This window comes from Fusarium phalaenopsidis, assembly GCF_050370095.1.
Source record: "Fusarium phalaenopsidis strain FUZ10S chromosome Unknown contig_32286, whole genome shotgun sequence".
NCBI lineage: Eukaryota > Fungi > Ascomycota > Sordariomycetes > Hypocreales > Nectriaceae > Fusarium > Fusarium phalaenopsidis.
The window spans coordinates 1,886,745-1,904,229 of record NW_028145413.1 but is presented as its reverse complement, the minus strand read 5'-3'; the positions used below and the strand labels follow the sequence as shown (position 1 = coordinate 1,904,229).

At 54.8% G+C, this 17,485-nt stretch overlaps 10 protein-coding genes across 10 annotated transcripts; 7 read left to right on the top strand and 3 right to left on the bottom strand.

The window, feature by feature from the left end:
* Window positions 1-806: 806 nt before the first annotated feature.
* On the top strand, window positions 807-2,712 carry LRP88_02920 (WD40-repeat-containing domain protein; the record flags this gene model as incomplete). The annotated part of the gene is made up of 2 exons (XM_083239555.1): window positions 807-920; window positions 994-2,712. The coding sequence occupies 2 exons, from the start codon at window positions 807-809 to the stop codon at window positions 2,710-2,712; spliced, it is 1,833 nt and encodes a 610-aa protein (XP_083104685.1).
* Window positions 2,713-2,926: 214 nt separating this feature from the next.
* Window positions 2,927-3,669, bottom strand: LRP88_02919 (N-acetylglucosaminyldiphosphodolichol N-acetylglucosaminyltransferase catalytic subunit ALG13; the record flags this gene model as incomplete). Its single annotated transcript, XM_083239554.1, has 3 exons — window positions 2,927-3,098; window positions 3,156-3,294; window positions 3,348-3,669. 3 exons carry the CDS (start codon window positions 3,667-3,669, stop codon window positions 2,927-2,929), a joined length of 633 nt encoding a protein of 210 aa, XP_083104684.1.
* A 266-nt stretch (window positions 3,670-3,935) lies between these two features.
* On the top strand, window positions 3,936-5,154 carry LRP88_02918 (mitochondrial 37S ribosomal protein mS35; the record flags this gene model as incomplete). The annotated part of the gene is made up of 2 exons (XM_083239553.1): window positions 3,936-4,512; window positions 4,565-5,154. The coding sequence occupies 2 exons, from the start codon at window positions 3,936-3,938 to the stop codon at window positions 5,152-5,154; spliced, it is 1,167 nt and encodes a 388-aa protein (XP_083104683.1).
* Window positions 5,155-5,725: 571 nt separating this feature from the next.
* On the top strand, window positions 5,726-6,353 carry LRP88_02917 (P-loop containing nucleoside triphosphate hydrolase protein; the record flags this gene model as incomplete). Its single annotated transcript, XM_083239552.1, has 2 exons — window positions 5,726-5,800; window positions 5,883-6,353. The coding sequence occupies 2 exons, from the start codon at window positions 5,726-5,728 to the stop codon at window positions 6,351-6,353; spliced, it is 546 nt and encodes a 181-aa protein (XP_083104682.1).
* Window positions 6,354-7,697: 1,344 nt separating this feature from the next.
* On the top strand, window positions 7,698-9,369 carry LRP88_02916 (Aldehyde/histidinol dehydrogenase; the record flags this gene model as incomplete). The annotated part of the gene is made up of 2 exons (XM_083239551.1): window positions 7,698-8,886; window positions 8,939-9,369. The coding sequence occupies 2 exons, from the start codon at window positions 7,698-7,700 to the stop codon at window positions 9,367-9,369; spliced, it is 1,620 nt and encodes a 539-aa protein (XP_083104681.1).
* Window positions 9,370-9,672: 303 nt separating this feature from the next.
* On the bottom strand, window positions 9,673-10,714 carry LRP88_02915 (exosome non-catalytic core subunit RRP4; the record flags this gene model as incomplete). Its single annotated transcript, XM_083239550.1, has 2 exons — window positions 9,673-10,501; window positions 10,554-10,714. 2 exons carry the CDS (start codon window positions 10,712-10,714, stop codon window positions 9,673-9,675), a joined length of 990 nt encoding a protein of 329 aa, XP_083104680.1.
* Window positions 10,715-11,556: 842 nt separating this feature from the next.
* LRP88_02914 (uncharacterized protein) lies at window positions 11,557-11,922 on the bottom strand (the record flags this gene model as incomplete). The annotated part of the gene is made up of 1 exon (XM_083239549.1): window positions 11,557-11,922. The coding sequence occupies one exon, from the start codon at window positions 11,920-11,922 to the stop codon at window positions 11,557-11,559; it is 366 nt and encodes a 121-aa protein (XP_083104679.1).
* Window positions 11,923-12,176: 254 nt separating this feature from the next.
* On the top strand, window positions 12,177-13,900 carry LRP88_02913 (uncharacterized protein; the record flags this gene model as incomplete). Its single annotated transcript, XM_083239548.1, has 3 exons — window positions 12,177-12,220; window positions 12,270-12,689; window positions 12,742-13,900. The coding sequence occupies 3 exons, from the start codon at window positions 12,177-12,179 to the stop codon at window positions 13,898-13,900; spliced, it is 1,623 nt and encodes a 540-aa protein (XP_083104678.1).
* A 988-nt stretch (window positions 13,901-14,888) lies between these two features.
* On the top strand, window positions 14,889-16,127 carry LRP88_02912 (ACP S-malonyltransferase; the record flags this gene model as incomplete). Its single annotated transcript, XM_083239547.1, has 1 exon — window positions 14,889-16,127. The coding sequence occupies one exon, from the start codon at window positions 14,889-14,891 to the stop codon at window positions 16,125-16,127; it is 1,239 nt and encodes a 412-aa protein (XP_083104677.1).
* Window positions 16,128-16,708: 581 nt separating this feature from the next.
* LRP88_02911 (uncharacterized protein) lies at window positions 16,709-17,337 on the top strand (the record flags this gene model as incomplete). The annotated part of the gene is made up of 2 exons (XM_083239546.1): window positions 16,709-16,759; window positions 16,816-17,337. 2 exons carry the CDS (start codon window positions 16,709-16,711, stop codon window positions 17,335-17,337), a joined length of 573 nt encoding a protein of 190 aa, XP_083104676.1.
* Between the last annotated feature and the right edge of the window lie 148 nt (window positions 17,338-17,485).

Sequence of the window (17,485 nt, the reverse complement as noted above, 5' to 3'; positions counted from 1 at the left end):
ATCACTTCCATCACGTCGGAGTCGGTGGCGGTAGTGTGCTGTAGATCTAGCCAGATGACGACGACTTTTTCTTTGCTGCATCTAGTATTGGTTCATGGCTCCCGTCGCCAGTGCAACTTAGGCCGCCCAGAGTGAACCCGCAGGTCGTGATGCATCATATTGGTGATGTGGTGTGTAAACATCCATCTGCATCGGGTTGTGCCACCGATGCCTCATGCAGCTGAAAGAGGTACGGTGACACCAAGACAGCGGACGGAAGAGGTCTAGACAACAGCATTGCCAGCAGATACCATCAACAGAGACGTTTCATCACCAAAGTACGTCATGAAGCCGTCTTGAACTGACGTGATCAGGCATAGTATAGGATAGGTAGTCGAGATGAGGACATGATCGGGAACGGTCCCGATTCTAGGTTAGGTGAGTAGGTAGCCTAACGGTTCGCATCATGATGCCTAACCCTCTACTATCCACCAGGCAGCTACTTTTCACGCAGGCAGACAGTAAAGATTTGATATATAATTGTTAACAAAAAGCATAGAAAATAGCTATTTTTACCATTTGGCTTGCAGTGTCTGTCTCTCCTGTCAGAGGGAGCTTCAAGCTGTGACGAAGAGTGCCCCGCAGTAGCTAAGAACCTGCCCCTCCAACCCAAGCAAACTCCCCACGTTTCACAATAACCACCACCACCACCTAAACAACAAGACGCTGACGACATCCCCTAACCCACTCCAACACTCGCGCATCTGCATACCGTCTTTCTTCTGCAATTATTCTCCCCGTATCCCACCGCAACCGCCGCTGCTGTCATGGCTTCTCCCTCAATCACCCTCGACCGCATCCTCGCCGCTGTTCCCGTCACCAACCGTGGCCAGCCAACCCAGCTCTCGACCGACTCCAAGGGTCAACGGATAGCTTATCCCGTAAGCTCAATCTCTATTCAGCTGGTCTACGACTATGAGATTTATCGCTGACTGCTCCTCGTCGCCCATCTAGTGCGCCAAGTCCATCTTTGTCCGCTCCATCGACGACCCTTCAGACTGTCAAGAGTACACCGGCCACACCGCCCCGACCACCGTCGCCAGATTCTCTCCCAATGGCTTCAAGGTTGCCAGCGGTGATGCCACTGGCGTGCTCAAGGTGTGGGAGCCCGCGTCCATCGACAGCACAAGGGGAGAGTACGGTATCATCTCAGGTCGCCTAAATGACATTGCCTGGGATGGCGAGTCGCAGCGTGTCATTGCTGTTGGTGATGGTCGCGAGCAGTTTGGACGCTGCATCACAGCTGACAGCGGAAACTCTGTCGGTGAGATCATCGGTCACTCCAAGTCTGTCAATGCCGTGGCCATGAAGCCCCAGCGACCATTCCGTGCTGCCACTGTTGGTGACGATGGCAACATGGTCTTTTACCACGGAGCTCCATACAAGTTCAACAACAAGAGCGCTCAGCACACTGGCTTCGTTCTCGGCGCCGCCTACTCTCCCGACGGCACCACCCTGGTCACTGTTGGAGCCGACAAGCGGATACAGCTATACGACGGCAAGACGGGTGAGCCTACCAAGGAGATTGGTCAGGGTGAGCACACAGGAAGCATCTTTTCTGTGTCGTGGTCGCAGGACAGCAAGAAGTTCGTGACGGCTAGTGCCGACCAGACCGTAAAGCTATGGGATGTTGAGGCAGGCAGCGTCATCCAGAGCTGGAAGTTTGGAGAGGACGCCAGTGTTGGTGACCAGCAAGTCGGTGTCGTCTTTGTCCACGGCCGGACTGATGGACTTATTATCAGCCTGAACCTTGAAGGTAACCTCACATATCTGGCCGAGGGCAAGCCAGAACCAATTCGGGTTGTCTATGGCCATAGCAAGAGCATCACTGCCCTGGCCACTGGCTCTGACGGCAAGGGCTCTGATCTTTGGTCTGGCAGTGTCGATGGTCGGGTATACCACTGGGACGTCAAGTCAGGCATTGCGAGTGTGGTTGATGGCCAGACGCATACAAACCAAGTCGCCCAGGTTGCGACCATTGATGGCAAGGCTTTCAGTGCTGGTTGGGATGATGCCCTGCGAATCGTTGACGAGTCAGCCAAGACGTTCCTGGGAACTTCGGTCAAGCTGCCGGCGCAGCCAAAGGGCGTGAGTGCGTCCAACGGTCTCGTTTACGTTGCAACCTACTCTGGTGTTTCGGTCTACTCTGGCGAGAAGCTGGTGAAGGAGCAGAGCTTGGACTTTACTCCCGGTGCCATCGCGGCATCTGGCTCCCTGGTTGCCATTGGAGCTGACCAAAACTCGGTGCGCATCTACACAGCTGGATCTGGTGGTGCGCTTGAGCCTGTCAAGACCCTGACCAACCCTACTGGAACCATCACAGCCCTGGCCTTCTCCAAGGACGGCTCTCATCTGGCTGCCGGAAACAGTGTTGGCAAGATTTACGTCTACAACACTGATAGCTGGGACCTCGTGACGGACCGCTGGTCGGCCCACACAGCGAGAGTGACCTCGATCGCCTGGGATGACACGGGTGCCTATGCCGCGAGCGGCAGTCTCGACACCAACGTCTTTGTTTGGTGCCTGGAGAAGAGGAACCAGGGAAAGCGAATCAAGGCTGCCAATGCTCACAAGGACGGTGTCAACGGTGTTGCCTGGATCGAGGGCGGCAGGCTTGCCAGTGCTGGAGGAGATGCAAACGTGAAGATCTGGAATGTCCAGAATTTGCCTTGAGGTCTATAAACCCCTAGACTAGATCGGTCAACTTCCATGAGTAGACGGAAGCCGGAGTTAACTTGAGATAAATACAGCTTTTGATAAAGATCCGTTTCAGGGGTAACGCCCCAACTCCAAAAACATGCCACCCAGATAGTATATATAAACATACTGGCCGCCTTCGCCGTGCTGTCCTTTAGATGCCGAGAATGCGTCTCAAAAGCCCAAACACCTAGTCGTGAGTCATGGTTGCATTCTGTTCCTTGGCGACCTCATGAGGGGCAAGATCCCAGAGGCGCCGTCTGTCGTTTCCCGCAGACGGCACTTTGTTGGGAGGCCAGCGAGCTTTGTTGTCCTCCCACAGGAGCTCCACCTTATGCATTGCTTCCTGTAGATCGTCCACACTGTTTTCTTGTAAGGTGATGTTTGCTCTGAGGGGCTAGACGGAAGTGTTTGCATACCTGCCAGTGCTCATGATGGCATACCCCTCCTTTGACAGATGCTTTGCCATCTCGGTTTGGTGATCATTCAAGAGCTGCGTATTGGGCACCACGATGATGGGAAGTCCCAGCTTCCAGGCGTCGAGAATAGTTCCAGTTCCTAAGCTCGTGAGTTGCCACATTCTCAACATCAACAACGCCTGTGAAACGTACCCGCATGTGAGATGACGAGACCGAGCTGCCGCTTTCCGTCCAGAGGCTTGCACAGCGTCATCTCCTCTTTCATGAGATTTTTCCTCATGTCAAAGATGTCAATGTTGAGACCCCGGGGAGCATCATCCTTGCGGGCAATCAACTCTTTGCTTGCCCAAGTAACATCTGGTCCGCACTGTATGTGCAGCTCGGTGAAGCCCTGCGAGACCAGGTGCTTCCAGAAGGTGGGATCGAGGGCCGCTTCGGTGAGTTTCCTGAAGCCGACGGTGGCGCCGACCGTGACCAGGCAAAACCGGCCAGTGGGACTTGAGTCTGAAGCCATAGGCCCGATTCTGAAAGAGGAAAATGCTTTCTGGTGAAGGAAATGTGAAGTTGATGAGAGTGCATGTGGTGTAAGAGGGAAAGAGGTTATGTCGGTGTTAGCCGAAGCTTTTCCACGGTGAAGAGGTGAAGTGCTGCCAGAAAGTGGGATGGCGAAACTTCGGCACCCGCCAATGCCCGCGCTCCAAATTTTTGAAAGCTTGCCCACCCAATTCCCCAGACGGACGACAATTCGGCGCCGCCATTGCTCCCCTCGAACGACTCGCAATGGCTTCAGCTTCGGCTGCCGCAAGGCTATGTGTTTTGGCGTGCCGCAGGGCGCCCCGGCTTCAACAGATTCCCCGCTCCCAGCAGATCATTCGACAAAGAGCCGTCCCCCAGCGGGCATTCGGCACCTCGACGATACGATGGGCGCGTGAGCGGGAGCAGCAGGAGCAGGAGGGTGAAGAGGAGGAGGAGGATCTCGGACCAATTGAGCTCAAGAAGCTCGAGGCTGCGATTGCAGAGGCCGCCACCCCGGAGGGCATGAAGCAGTTGGATGAACTTGCCAAGGAGAACGGCTACAACACGATCGACGAGTACCTGGAGACCGAGCTGGAGCGTAGGCCCGGTTGGGCCTCGGAAGACAGGTCGCTGCAGGATGAGATAATGAAGGATGACAGGGGAGAGAGGCCGAACAGGCAGTCATTCTGGTTCGACGAAGAGGATCCCGAGACCAACACCGAAGAGCTGGAGGAGTTTGATGAGGACGACATTACTTCCATGGCACACGGAAAGCTCGATCAGATTCGAGAGATGCGACAATATGACAGATTGGCCGTCTGGGAGTTGCCCCTCCTCTCAAGTGAGTGAATTGATTCCCGAGCATGAGACCTGGGAATACTGATGCCATATAGAACTCGCCAAGCCATTCGTCCCTCCTACCGATAACCAGGTCCTCCGATGGAGGTACACATCCTACATGGGTGAATTCCACCCCGCCGAGAAGAAGGTGGTGGTGCAGTTCGCCCCCGACGATCTGAAGCTCACGCCCGTGCAAACTGAGAAGCTCAAGAAGCTGGCCGGGCCCCGGTACAACCCGGAGACGGAGATCATCAAGATGAGCTGCGAGAGCTTTGAGCACCAGGCGCAGAACAAGCGTTACCTGTCGAACCTGGTGGACGACCTCATCGCCGCGGCCAAGGACCCCAAGGAAACGTTCGAGGATATTCCCCTCGACACCCGGCACCACGAGTTCAAGCCCAAGCCGCGCTTCCCTAAGGAGTGGCGCATGTCGCCCGAGCGCCGCAAGGAGCTCGACGAGTATCGCCAGCGTGCGGCCATCGAGGACGTGCAGCGGGCCGAGGGTGGGCTGCTGGTGGACGGCACCCAGGCCATCGACGACTACCTGATGAAGAAGACCCTGGAGGACCAGAAGAAGCAAAAGGTTGCCGAGCTCGTCGCCGCGCCCGTGAAGAGCGCCGGCGGCAGCCGTGCGAGGAGGTAAGGGGCAGTCCCCCCGCGAGGGATGACGTTGTATTATAGTCACGCTAGATCTGGGCGGGGACATGTACAGGGAGTTGAGCTTTGTACGATGTAAGGTTTAAGTGGGCATTTGACAAGATATGCATGTACATTGAGCCATGACAAGTAACGACTGGTCCACTCTGGATATTGATGATGTGACTTGAGGAACAATGAGGCAACCTTGCAATTGAGAAACTGAACGACTGGGATAAACGAAGCAGCTGAGTTTGGGCACGTCGATCTCGCCTTAATTTGGACGCCAGCTAGTCTTGTACTACCCATGACAGTGGCTCATGATCGTTGAATTGAATCAACGACTTCAAAACCCAAGTAAACGGTAAATCTGGTGTACAATCAAGGGAAATAGAAGCTTCGACCAGAACTCATGATGATCTGACTTTGAAGCAACTGCTGACTAAGAGCCATCATGACAATGAACTCAGTGAAGCACATGATTTATTACCCTCCATGTAAACCTAGCTCTCACGAAACTGGCACAAGATAGCTCATTCACAAGGAAGGAGGAATAATTGGATGGAAGTATACGCATAATGAAGGCCCAATACACTGTCAACATCATCATCTTGGGGGCCCCTGCCGCGGGCAAGAAGAGTCTGATACGAAGGGTGAGTTGACATGACAAGACAAGATTACTCAAGCACCATTCGAAACCTGCAAGAAACTCAGCTGCTGACATTATGTTTGTAGTACTGCATGGACGTCTTCACGGACCTCTATGATCCCCTTACCGAATCATCCGGCGACAGTCGCCTCGCCCTCATCTCGGGTATTCCAACCAACATCAACCTCGAGCGCATCCCGTCGACCTTTATCCGCTCGGCACCTGAAGCCAAACGAATCGCATCCGAAGCCGACGCCCTAATCCTACTGTACGCCGGATCCTCCGCCGAGGGCCTCGAGGAGCTGCGGCGCATCCGGCTGGAAGTCCTGGCGCCGCACCTGGGCTCCGACGTCCCGCCCACGGCGGTCGTGGCGAGCAAGGCCGACGGCGCGGCGTCGGAGGGGTGGGATGAGGGCGTCAAGGGGGGTAGGGAGTTGGCTGTGCAGTTGGGGGCCAAGTTTGGGGTTGCGTCGGCACTTTGGGGGGATGGGGTGAAGGATGTGGTGGAGGAGTTGGCGGCTAGGGTGCTGGAGAGGAAGGGAGTCGAGAAGCACTAAGTATGGGGAGAGTTTGAGGAGGTAATAATTTGTGTGTTTGAAGAGTGGTGGAGGCAACTCGTTGAGCTTAAAAATTGTTAGGGCGATGACACTGAGGTGGAAGCTATTCCCATGGTTGGCACAGAACGACTTATTACCTAGGTTACCTATTCGATACCAGCAACTCTGGCAATCCCGACTCACTTGAATCTTATTTGTTAGCTTTAATAATAGGATTATTATGTTCAACTTGCTTCGGCTGGGTCTTGGTAGGGCTACTGCATGTCAGTTCAATTTGGCTTGTGGTAGTTGTCAATTAATCTGGACGCATTGCTTGATAGTGAATACAGCTGTACTATTGCCCCATACAGATATGCAGCCGCTTTCGAGTTCATTTAAGCATGGAAGAAACTTGATCCATTGCTGGGGTGAGTGTGTGAGCGATGGTACCAGGGTGAGAAGCATGAAGGCCCATTAATCGGGCGGAAGCTATCTGTTAGTTAGATGGACCTTGACTGCACCAATGTATCTATCCAATCGCATTGAGACTAAACAGTGATTAACTGCAATACGGGCAATGAATTGATTGATGATATAAAATGTTGAATATATTGCCAAGCATTGATGCTATAGCAACTGTATAATGGGGTAAAGTCTTGCTTGTGATGCATCTGTTGTGATTAGCCAATGACTGTACTCCAGCCTGTCAATCTTATCCTCTCTTCTCGTTCTCAACTATTACTACCTCCAAATCAGAAAGTGACCGACAATTGAAAGTCCGTATCCTCTTCTCGGGCGCCCGTGGACCCCGTGCCTCGGCACGTCTCAAACACGTGGACGCCTGCCGAGGCGGGAGTAGGTTCCATCCCAGGATGAGACCCAACGGACAAGGGCACGGAGTACTATTTCGGACGAACATGGGGACAAGAGTTCATCCGTGTCATGTCTCGACCCCTCACCTCATCTCTTCCTCTCTTCTCCTTTCACTCTAAAATCTCACCGCGAACGACGGCTTTAATATTATATAAGTGTATCTGTTCCGATCGATCGGTCGGTCTGGGGAAGCTTGTTCTAAATCCTTTCCATTCGGTAATTTTTCGTTAGCGCACTGTACTGTACGCGACGACAGTCTCCGACTGTGCCGCTTGATTAGGAGACACGCACGCTTCTCGTATCATCAGATTCATCACCTACGATCCTTTCCTTTCCTTTGCGACACTTCTTTTCTTTACTATTCGTATACCCTATCCTATTTGTTACTTTTCTTATATATCTTCCCTATCTGGACCCACGAGGCGCGCCCCTGCCAGCTGAGCTGTCGCCGTAATCATCCTCTCAACCAACCACATCTCAACATCATCCACAATGACTGACAACACCCCGACCTCTGAGATTCCCCCGCTGGAGCACACGGCACTGGAGGACATCCCTGCCAAGGTCGATCGCCTCAGAAAGTCCTTCAAGGCCGGCCGCACCAAGCCCCTCGAGTTCCGCCTCGTCCAGCTGCGCAAGCTCTACTGGGCCCTGGTCGACAACACCACTCTCATGCAGGATGCCCTCCTCAAGGATCTCCGCAAGTGCAGGTTCGAGGCAAACTGCTCCGAGATTGACTGGTGCAAGCGGGAGTGCCTTGACACCATCAATAACATACAGAAATGGGCCCGCGACGAGCCCGTCGCCAACGTTCCCCTCGAGTTCCGCGCTATGAAGCATCGCATCCGCTATGAGCCCCTGGGAATCGTCCTCAACATTGGTTCCTTCAACTTCCCCTTCCAGCTCAACCTCCCCGCTGTCATTGGCGCCATCGCCGCTGGAAACTGTGTTGTCCTCAAGGCTTCAGAGTCTTCCCCCAACTGCGCCATGGCCCTCAAGAAGATCTTTGACGATTCCCTGGATCCAGAGTGCTACACCTACGTCAACGGTTCTCTCCCCGAGACTCAGCGCCTTCTCGAGCAAAAGTTTGACAAGATCGCCTTCACTGGCGGCAAGACAGTCGGCAAGATTATCGCCAAGAAGGCCGCAGAGACCCTGACTCCCGTCCTCCTCGAGCTTGGTGGCCAGAACCCGGCTTTTGTCACCAAGAACGCCAACCTCAAGCTCGCTGCCAGGCGGTTGCTCTGGCAAAAGGTGCTGTGCGCTGGCCAGGTCTGCATGTCTCACAATTACATCCTTGTCGAGAGGAGCGTTCTGTCATCGTTCCTCGGTGAGCTTAATGGCCAGCTGCGCACCTTCTTCCCCAAGGGCGTCAAGAACAGCCCCGACTACTCCCGTATCGTCAACATTGGTCACTTCAACCGCCTCAAGAAGATGCTCGACTCGTCCAAGGGCAAGATCGTCCTGGGCGGTTCCATGGATGAGTCTGAGCTCTTCATGGAGCCGACAGCTGTGCTGGTCGACGACATTGAGGATAGCATGATGATCGAGGAGTCTTTTGGCCCCATCTTCTCTATCATGGCATTCGACTCTCTCGACCAAGCTATCCAGATCGCTAACCAGGTCGACCCGACACCCCTTTCTCTCAACACCTTTGGGTCTGATGCCGAGAACAACAAGGGTATGAACCTCCTGCTCTTCCTTCAGCATAACACTCAACTAACCGTTTCTAGTCCTGGAAAACGTCACCTCGGGAGGCGCCACCTGTAACGACTCCTTCTTCCACAGCCAGATCCCCCAGTCCCCCTTGGGCGGTGTTGGCCAGTCCGGAATGGGTCACTACCACGGCATCTACTCGTTCAAGACCTTCAGTCACCAGCGCGTCATCGCCAAGGTGCCATATTGGGCCGACTTCCTTCTCCGTGTGCGCTACATGCCCTACTCGTGGCCACACCTGAACCGACTCAACGCGTTCGCCCCAAAGCCCAACTTTGACCGCAACGGCAACAAGACCAAGGGTCTCAAGTATATCCTCGCCCTGACCTTCGGCCTTGGATCAAGCAAGACAAAGGGCGCTCTGTTAAGGTGGGCTATCCTCGTAGCATTGGCTGCGATCCTGGAAGTTAAGAAAGGCACTGTGAGCCAGTTGCTCACACGATCGTGATTTAGTTGATTTCTGATTTCTGCAATTCGTCCGAGTAAAGCAAAATGTTGACCGAAAGCTTTGCTGTGTACTTTTTTTTTTTGCGAACACTTGTTCCGATGGTTATCGAGTTCATTGTTGGTACCTGTACAGTTTCGTTGTATAATAGCGGCAAATTGTCCTGTCCATGGATGTTTATAGTATAACACGCAGGCTGGTGGATGTCTGGCCGAGTAGGGGAGGGCACTACAAATGAGAACTTGAAAAGCTAGGTATCTTTGGTTGCGTTTAATCCTTTTGTTCCACCTCGTAGCCCAACATATTTTAGTGACCAGTCAAAGTTGCTGCCAGACGGTGTCCCTTGTCGCCACCTAGATACAGGTCGTCGTCTGTAGATTCCCTTGCCAGGTCCACGGCTTCGCTGTAGCCCCTTGTAACCATATCTTCATCGACCTTGAGCCCGTTCTCGACGAGGGCGAGGATGACACTGCGGATCCTCGCAATCTCACGCATGGTCGACACCTCCATGGGGTCGTTCTGGCTCGAGTAGACCTTGCTGCTGACGCTCTCCTCCATGCGATTGATGCCGGCAGCCTCAGCAGCGACGTCGCTCTCAATGTGCTTGCTGATCCAGATGTACCCGTTGACGCCGAGAAGCACATCGACTTTGTCGCCGGCGTTGGCCACGTCCATGGTCCAGACCTGCCTCTTGGCGCGGACGACACCACCGCCTCCGCCAGTGCCCGTGACCGAGACAAAGACGCCGTTGCGGAGTTTACCGTACTTGAGACTGCGGGTGTGCAGACTAGCAGCGCCGTCCTGGTGCAGCTGCTGGACCTCCGCGACGACGAGGTCACCCTCGGCGAAAAAGCTGCGAATCTGCAGCTCGTCCGTCTCGGTGCGCTTGCGGAGGATACCGCCGGGGAGGTTGATGGCCGAGATCTGGAGGATGGCGAGCTGCGAGGCGGCCACGTCGACGCGCCAGCGCTTGGCCTGGACCTCGACGATGCGGCCGACGACGAGGTCACCAATCTCGGGGGTGTAGCGGGCGCGCAGGGGACGCACCGAGAGGAGCTTGTTTGTCTTTGTGAGGGTTCCAGCTAGGGAGGATGTGATTGATGATGAGCCAGAAGAGATGTAGGTGCCGTGTCCGCTTTGTGAAGAGGTCAGTATCAGATGACATGGGTTGGAGGCTAAAGGCTTACCGCATCCACTGGGGATTCGACGTTATCACGCTGCCTGGTGTGAGGATTCCATCGCCGCCAACGTCCGCGCCGCCCTCAGAATCAGAGTCAGAGTCTGAATTGGCCGCTGCCTGTGGCCTTTGAGGCGCGGGAGGCTGAGGCTTGAGGATTGTGATGGGCATTTTGAGATGAGAGGGAGTGCTGAGGTTCAGCTGCTCTGGCCGCTTAGCCAGTAGGTGAACGTAGGTATGCCCTCAGTATCTAAATGTCGAAAGCACAGGATGATTATCTCCTGGTGTAGTCCGCTGTCAGTTTTAGTTGTTGCTGTCGTGTCGTCGGCGGTTGATGAGTTTGTTAAAGATTCAATGTGGGGCCTCCAGGTTGAGATTTTAGTCTTTGCTAAACGGCTTGGAATAAGAGCTTCACATGAGAGCCAGCAACTTAAGCGACAAATAACAGCAAATATGTCCCAAGAAAATTGATACTTAATTGCTAATATCGAATTATAACTCGGATACCGAATTCGAAAATTTTAATCAACACCCTTATGTGCGTTGCTACAGTCTGCCTATGATCAGCATCCACGACATCCTCATCCATCCCTCAGGTCTCATCTCACCACTACTAGAATTATAGAGGCTTTGCAACCTATCAGCCATCGCCATCAAGAGGCTTTCACTAGAACATTCACATAAGAGCTAAAACTAGTGTTTACTTGGGAAAGGTGGTGTTTTCTCAAGATCAAATAGTTAAGGATTGGTAGCTTCATGGTTCATAGTACATGAAATGAGATACCACACCTCTTCAGACCGTTTCAGCCCACACTCTGAACGCCTTCTATGCAACCAGAAAATGCTTTTGATACATCGAAAATCTCAGCCAGCACCAGTTTCTGGTCACCACTGGTCCATGAGCTCGAGAGAATACCGCTGCAAGAGCTGCTCGCAGGGATGCCAGACATAATATACATGCTAATTCAGACGGAGTAGAGTTCGTTTCGTGTCGTTTCGAGATCGTTGCAACATCACTTGAGCGCCCTCCACAGCCCCATCCACACGAGACCGAGAGAGATGGTGGTGATGCCGAGTTTCCGGCTCCTCATGCCAAAGGGGGACTTGCTCTGGAGGATCAGGGCCTTTTGCCTCTCGAGCTGCGACATGCCCGAGAAGTAGCTGTAGGCAGCGAGGCCAAAGAACGCTCCGCTGCCTACCACGGTGTTAGTCCAGTGTCCCGGCCGCTGAGGAGTCGGGGCGTGAGGGCCGATGGCGAAGAACTGACCAATGACTTTGCAGGGCAGGCAGTCGTCGCCTCGGTCCTGGCGCAGGATGTCCTCGAGCTTCTCTGGCCTCTCCAGAGTCTGGACCGTCGGAATCTTGTCGTCCCCTGCCATTTTGGAGGTTTGTTGTTGAAATCGAGGGGGGATTGGCTTTGGCGATGGAAGTTATCACAAGCTTCAACTTTTGAGAGTCGCGTGATGAGCAACGTTGATTGGACGATTTGACCTTCTGATGGCTGAGTAATCAAGGGCCAGGGTCCCAACCAGTTTCGTCATTGTCCGTCCCGCGCTGGCGCAAACACACATCAGTAGCTCTAGCTCATGCTTATCGTGCCAGCCAACGCCAGAGGGAGGTGTTGGTCGACACCATGAACGGCGTTATTGAGGCGCTGCACATTTATGATGACAACCGGTATTTTGTCTATAGCCTCGCTTTTATCCTTCTAGCTAACTCTGTCTAGTAATCCTATCCTATCTCACACCTACGCAGGGAGGCCGCTCTCGGCTACCCATCTCCTACCCCTCTACCTAGAACATCCCTCACCGCGGCCGAATCTCATCTACCTAGCCAACACAAGCCCTCCGACCCTCGTATTCAGCCTAACCCATGCGAACCTCTTGTTTCTCGTCACGTCGTCGACCGAGATCGAGCCGCTCCTTGTCTTCGAGTTCCTACACCGCGTAATCGATGCCTTCGAGGACTTCCTTGGCGCGCCGCTCCTGGCCGTTAAGATCGAGAATAACTATGACATAGTCGCTCAGATATTAACAGAGATGTGCGACTCTGGCACTATCAGCACGACAGAGCCCAATGCCCTGCGAGAAGTTGTGGAACAGGAGGGATGGGTTGGTAAACTACTAGGAAGCATCAACCTCCCTGGGTTCGTGTGCCAAAACTACGTCAAAGAGAGCCCAACACTGACCAGCTACTAGGAAAGCGCCTCTGAGCGCCAACTTCTCAAACTCGAGCTCGCCATCCGTGATCCCTTCGAATACTCCCGCCTTGCCATGGAGACGAGCGAACGTGCGACACACGTCCAACGAGATGTATGCCGATGTTGTTGAGACTCTGTCAGTTACGCTCGCGCCCTCGGGAAGACCACTTGCCGCCTTTGCCAACGGTACCATTGCCTTTACATCAAAGGTGTCAGGCGTCCCGGATATCACCCTGACTCTGACGAGCCCGTCTGGAAAGCACAATCTCGGAGGCATTATGGAGTTACCAGTCTTTCACCCTTGCGTACGGCTAAACCGATGGAAGGAAAGGCCAGGAGAGCTGAGCTTCATCCCACCTGACGGAAGATTTATCCTGGCGGGCTACGAGGTGGACTTGCTACCCTTTACTAGTGGGAAGAGCGGAAGCCTAAGCTCTAATAACCTCAAACTGCCAGTCAATATGGAGGTAAAGACTGGGCTCGGGGCTACAGGGTCCGATTTCGAGGTTCGGTTACAAGTCAACAAGATTCTCGGCGCACCCTCTCCGTCCTCATCAGGTCAATTTGGAAGAGGTGGAAGTGGTGGCCGACTGGGAGGACCACATCCAGGATCACCAGGAGCGCCCCTGATTGACGATCTCACCGTCACGATCCCACTACCGACAGACGTTAGGAACTTGTCGGAAATTCGACCTAGCAAGGGCGACGCTAGCTTCAACCCGGGGGAGAAGTTCTTGGAGTGGCACATTCCGGCAAAGGAGCTCTCGGGAGGGACGTGCTACTTCGGGCTCCGGTGTACCGTCGTGGGGCCGATCACAGGCGAGGATGAGGACGGATTCGACCCCAACGGTTTTGGCTTTGGGACCGACTACACGTTTGACGGACCTTACCAGAGCGTGCCGGTGGCCAAGACGGCGAAGGACAAGGAGGGTGCCAGCGATGATAGGGACGTTAAGAAGATTGCGCAGAACAAGATCCTGATGCCAACGTCGGCATCAGTGAGCTTTTCCGTCAAGGGATGGTTGGCGAGCGGATTGAAGGTAGAGAGCATCCTTCTAGACACGCGCAAGAGTCGGGGACTGGGAGAGAGCGTCAAACCGTACAAGGGGGTCAAGTACTTGACAGTGAGCAAGGGAGGAGTGGAGATACGGTGCTAGGCGGCGGTGTTGCAGGCGGCAGCAGACGGGACGGAGGAGCATCGGCGTCGTGGAGCATGACATGGCATGGGATGGGCTCATGATGTTGAGGAGAGCGCCGCCGGTAGAAACATGCGGATGCGGGCCAATGGCGGCATCTGGAGAGGGTGTCATGAGCACGAGACAAAAAGAAAGCAGAATGCCCCCATGCTGCATGAATAGAACGGACTAGTCTCCGAGGAAGACGGAAGAAAAGGAGTGACCCAATGCCAGCAAAGCAAAAAGCAGCCGCGTTAGATTCGTTCACATAATGTTAAACAGCTGTTGGCCCATGGCGCGCCGTGGAAATGGATCTCGGAGGAGGCGCCAAGGAGCGACGGAGATCCGAAGCCGCACGAGGTCGGGGCATCGGCTCTAAGTGTGGGGCGAGACATCCGACCGCTTGCTGCTGCCGCTGCTGGTGCGTCTCCAGCGGCCGGGGGGAAACTGCCTCGAGGTGCGTCAACGGCTTGCGGCTTGCGCTGGCTTTGCTATTGGACGCTGTGCGTTGCAGAATATGCGCTGGACAAAAGGGACCGGGCCCCCGATTCCGATGAATTCCATGAGGTCAACGAGGTTCCATTTTGATTTTGGGGGTTGAAGAGAGGATCCGAAAGAGAGAGGAGCACCCCTCGGTCCCCCCTGCTCCTGCCGTCAACCCCCAATCCCAATGCCGAGAGTGCTCCTTCCCTGTGGTTGCTGTTAGTGGCGCGCGAGTGCAACTTGTAAGTGACCCCGACGTCACGCAAACTGGAAGGTCCCGGAACCCCAGACCCAGGGTTTCGGTTTCCAATCCCTTTTGTTGAGCGGGCTCTCTCGTGACTTGCCTTTTCCTCTTTCCCCTTCCTTTCTCTTCCCATTCTCCAGCCGCTCAGGGAATTGGATCACGACGGCGGGCTTCCCCAGAATGAGAGCGTCAACCCGTGCGCCTTGACCTCTAACCCGCCGTCCCCAACGCCGTTAGACGGCCATGGAACGGCTCGCGACGACTTCGATGCGGTGCCGTCGCCCACTAACAGGCACGAGACCGTCGCTACTATCACAGCCGCTTCTGCGACAGCCGCAACCACGGAGATGGAGGTCTACACATCGAGGCGGCACCAGGACCGCCCTCTTCTTCCCAGGCCAGGGCGTCCAGCGGGTGGGCATGCTAACACCATGGCTTGAGGCGTTCCCCTCGACGGCCTCGCAGCTCCGCGATGAGATCGACGAGTATATGGGCTACAAGCTCTCCGACATCATCCAGCATGGGCCCTCCAAGCTCCTTACCGAGACCCCCAACGCCCAGCCCGCCATCATGGCCACCTCCATCTTCATCCTCCGCATCCTCGAGCGCGAGTTCGGCTTCAAGGTCACGGACCACTTCGACTTCACACTGGGCCACTCCCTCGGTGAATTCGCCGCTGTAGTTGCCGGCGGGTACATTTCCTTCCAGGACAGCCTGCACCTGGTGCGCAAGCGGGCCGAGGCTATGTCAGAGGCGACGCGTCAGGCCATCGAGCAGTACGGCGGCGAGTACGGCATGGTGGCCGTCATTTCGCACCCAGAGCACATGGAAAACCTCATAAAGGCTATTCGCCAGTTTGTCGGCGTCTCAGCCGAGGACATGGACGATGTACCGCCCATCGAGCAGGTGCTGATCGCAAACATCAACAGCAAGAATCAGATCGTCTTGAGCGGCAACATTGAGCGCATCAAGACCCTCATCGCCCACCTCCGCCAGTTTTTGGGCTACGATCCCCGTGCCGTCCGCCTCAAGGCCGACAGCCCCTTCCACAGCCCGATCATGAAGCCGGCCGTAACCGTGATGCGAAACCTGCTCAACGAGGGTAGTCGGGTCAAGGGTCGTGAGAACGAGGACATGGTGACATTTCCTGGCCAGCTGCCGATCGTGAGCAATGTGTCTGCGCGGCCCGTATGCTGCAAGGCCGACTTGAAGGACCTGCTAGCCCGAGGTTGCCTCGACACTGTGCGTTGGTGGGAGAGCATCAGGTACCTCGATCAAGAGGGACGGATTCGACGCTGGGTAGGCGTGGGGCCTGGCAAGGTCGGTCGCAACCTCGTCGGAAAGGAGGTGGGCATGCGTGGTAAAGATCTAGTAAAGGGAGGAGGCGTATGGGCGATTACAGACCCTTCAGAAGTAGAAGAGGTTCTAAAGGGATTAGAAGACACTGCTGGCATCATGGAAGATGACGAATATTCAGAGTAAAAAGGACGTGTAAAGCAAAACGTCCGGGGATTGTGTAAGAGTCTGGAGCGTTTTCATGAGGTATTGGGACCGGGCCCGAACAACGGGAGGCTTTGGCATGATTTTGGGGTTTGGTTTCTGGGTGTACGCTGGGAAAGTCTGCGTGCAAAATACGCAACTGGCGGGATCATTGATGAAGCACTTTTATAGCATATTTATGGATCAGATTATGCCCCCAATCATCGAGGCAGAGACGGTCATGGTCATGGTTACGGGTAGTGATGAATGAGGGTCCCGCCTCATTGTTCGGTTTCAGCCCTCCAAGGGAGCTAAACAGAGACATTTCCGACTTCAGACCTTGAAATTCAGATACCAAGTAAATACCTACATACGCAAATAATAAGATACATCTCGCAAACGGTGAATTTATTTGCGTCCATCGGTGGCCGAGCATGTGTAAGTGGGGTTGCGCATAGACGAGCCATGAGGTTGGATGGATATGGACATCGCCAACTAAAGCTGCCAGCTTCACACCAAGCAAGCTCCAACTCTCAGGCTTCACCTCTCTCAACATCCGACCTCCGACATCGCACCCCGCAACCATGTCTACCGCGATACCTTCAATCGCCTGCCTCGGCGTCATCGGCCGCAATGTGAGAGATTCCCTCAGAAGCAAATAGGCACTGTCAAACTGACCTCGTTCTCCCAGAACAACCCCCTCCACATCTCCATCTTCCCCTCGCACGACCCGGCCACAAACAACTTCACCCCGATCCGCACCCCGCTCCAGTTCTCCCTCCTCCTCTCGTCCACCATCGACGTCTTTGACCTGCGCGCCCGCAACAACGCCGTCTCGGGCGTCGGCCTCTCGGGCGACTTTGGCCTGCTGCACGCCGTCGACGACCGCCTCGCTGCCTACGGCTTCGAGACCAACACAGGCGTCCGCATGGTCTGCGTCGTCGACATGCGCGGCCGCCGCGTCGACGGGAGCGCACCTGTAGCCGCAGCCTCACGGGGCGCCGCGGCGGCTGGCCTGCGCGACGCCGAGCTCAAGCCCGTCTTCCGCGCCATGCAGAGCGCCTACGTGCGTCTGTTGCAGAACCCCTTCTACGACCCGGACGAGCACGCGCCCCTAGGTGGACGAGGGGGGAGGAAGATTACGAGTCGCAAGTTTGCAGAGGACATGAAGAGGATAGGAGAAGGCTGGACACCCGGCGTGACAAGTCTTTGAGTCGACGTTAAGACGGTGTATGAGTAGACCACAAATACAATGGGGGGCATGGCGTTTGGAGTATACCATGGTGGGATATCCGGTCATAGACTACCTAGAGATCATCATGCATGTGTGGGCAGTATATTACTTTGAGAACTCTTTATAC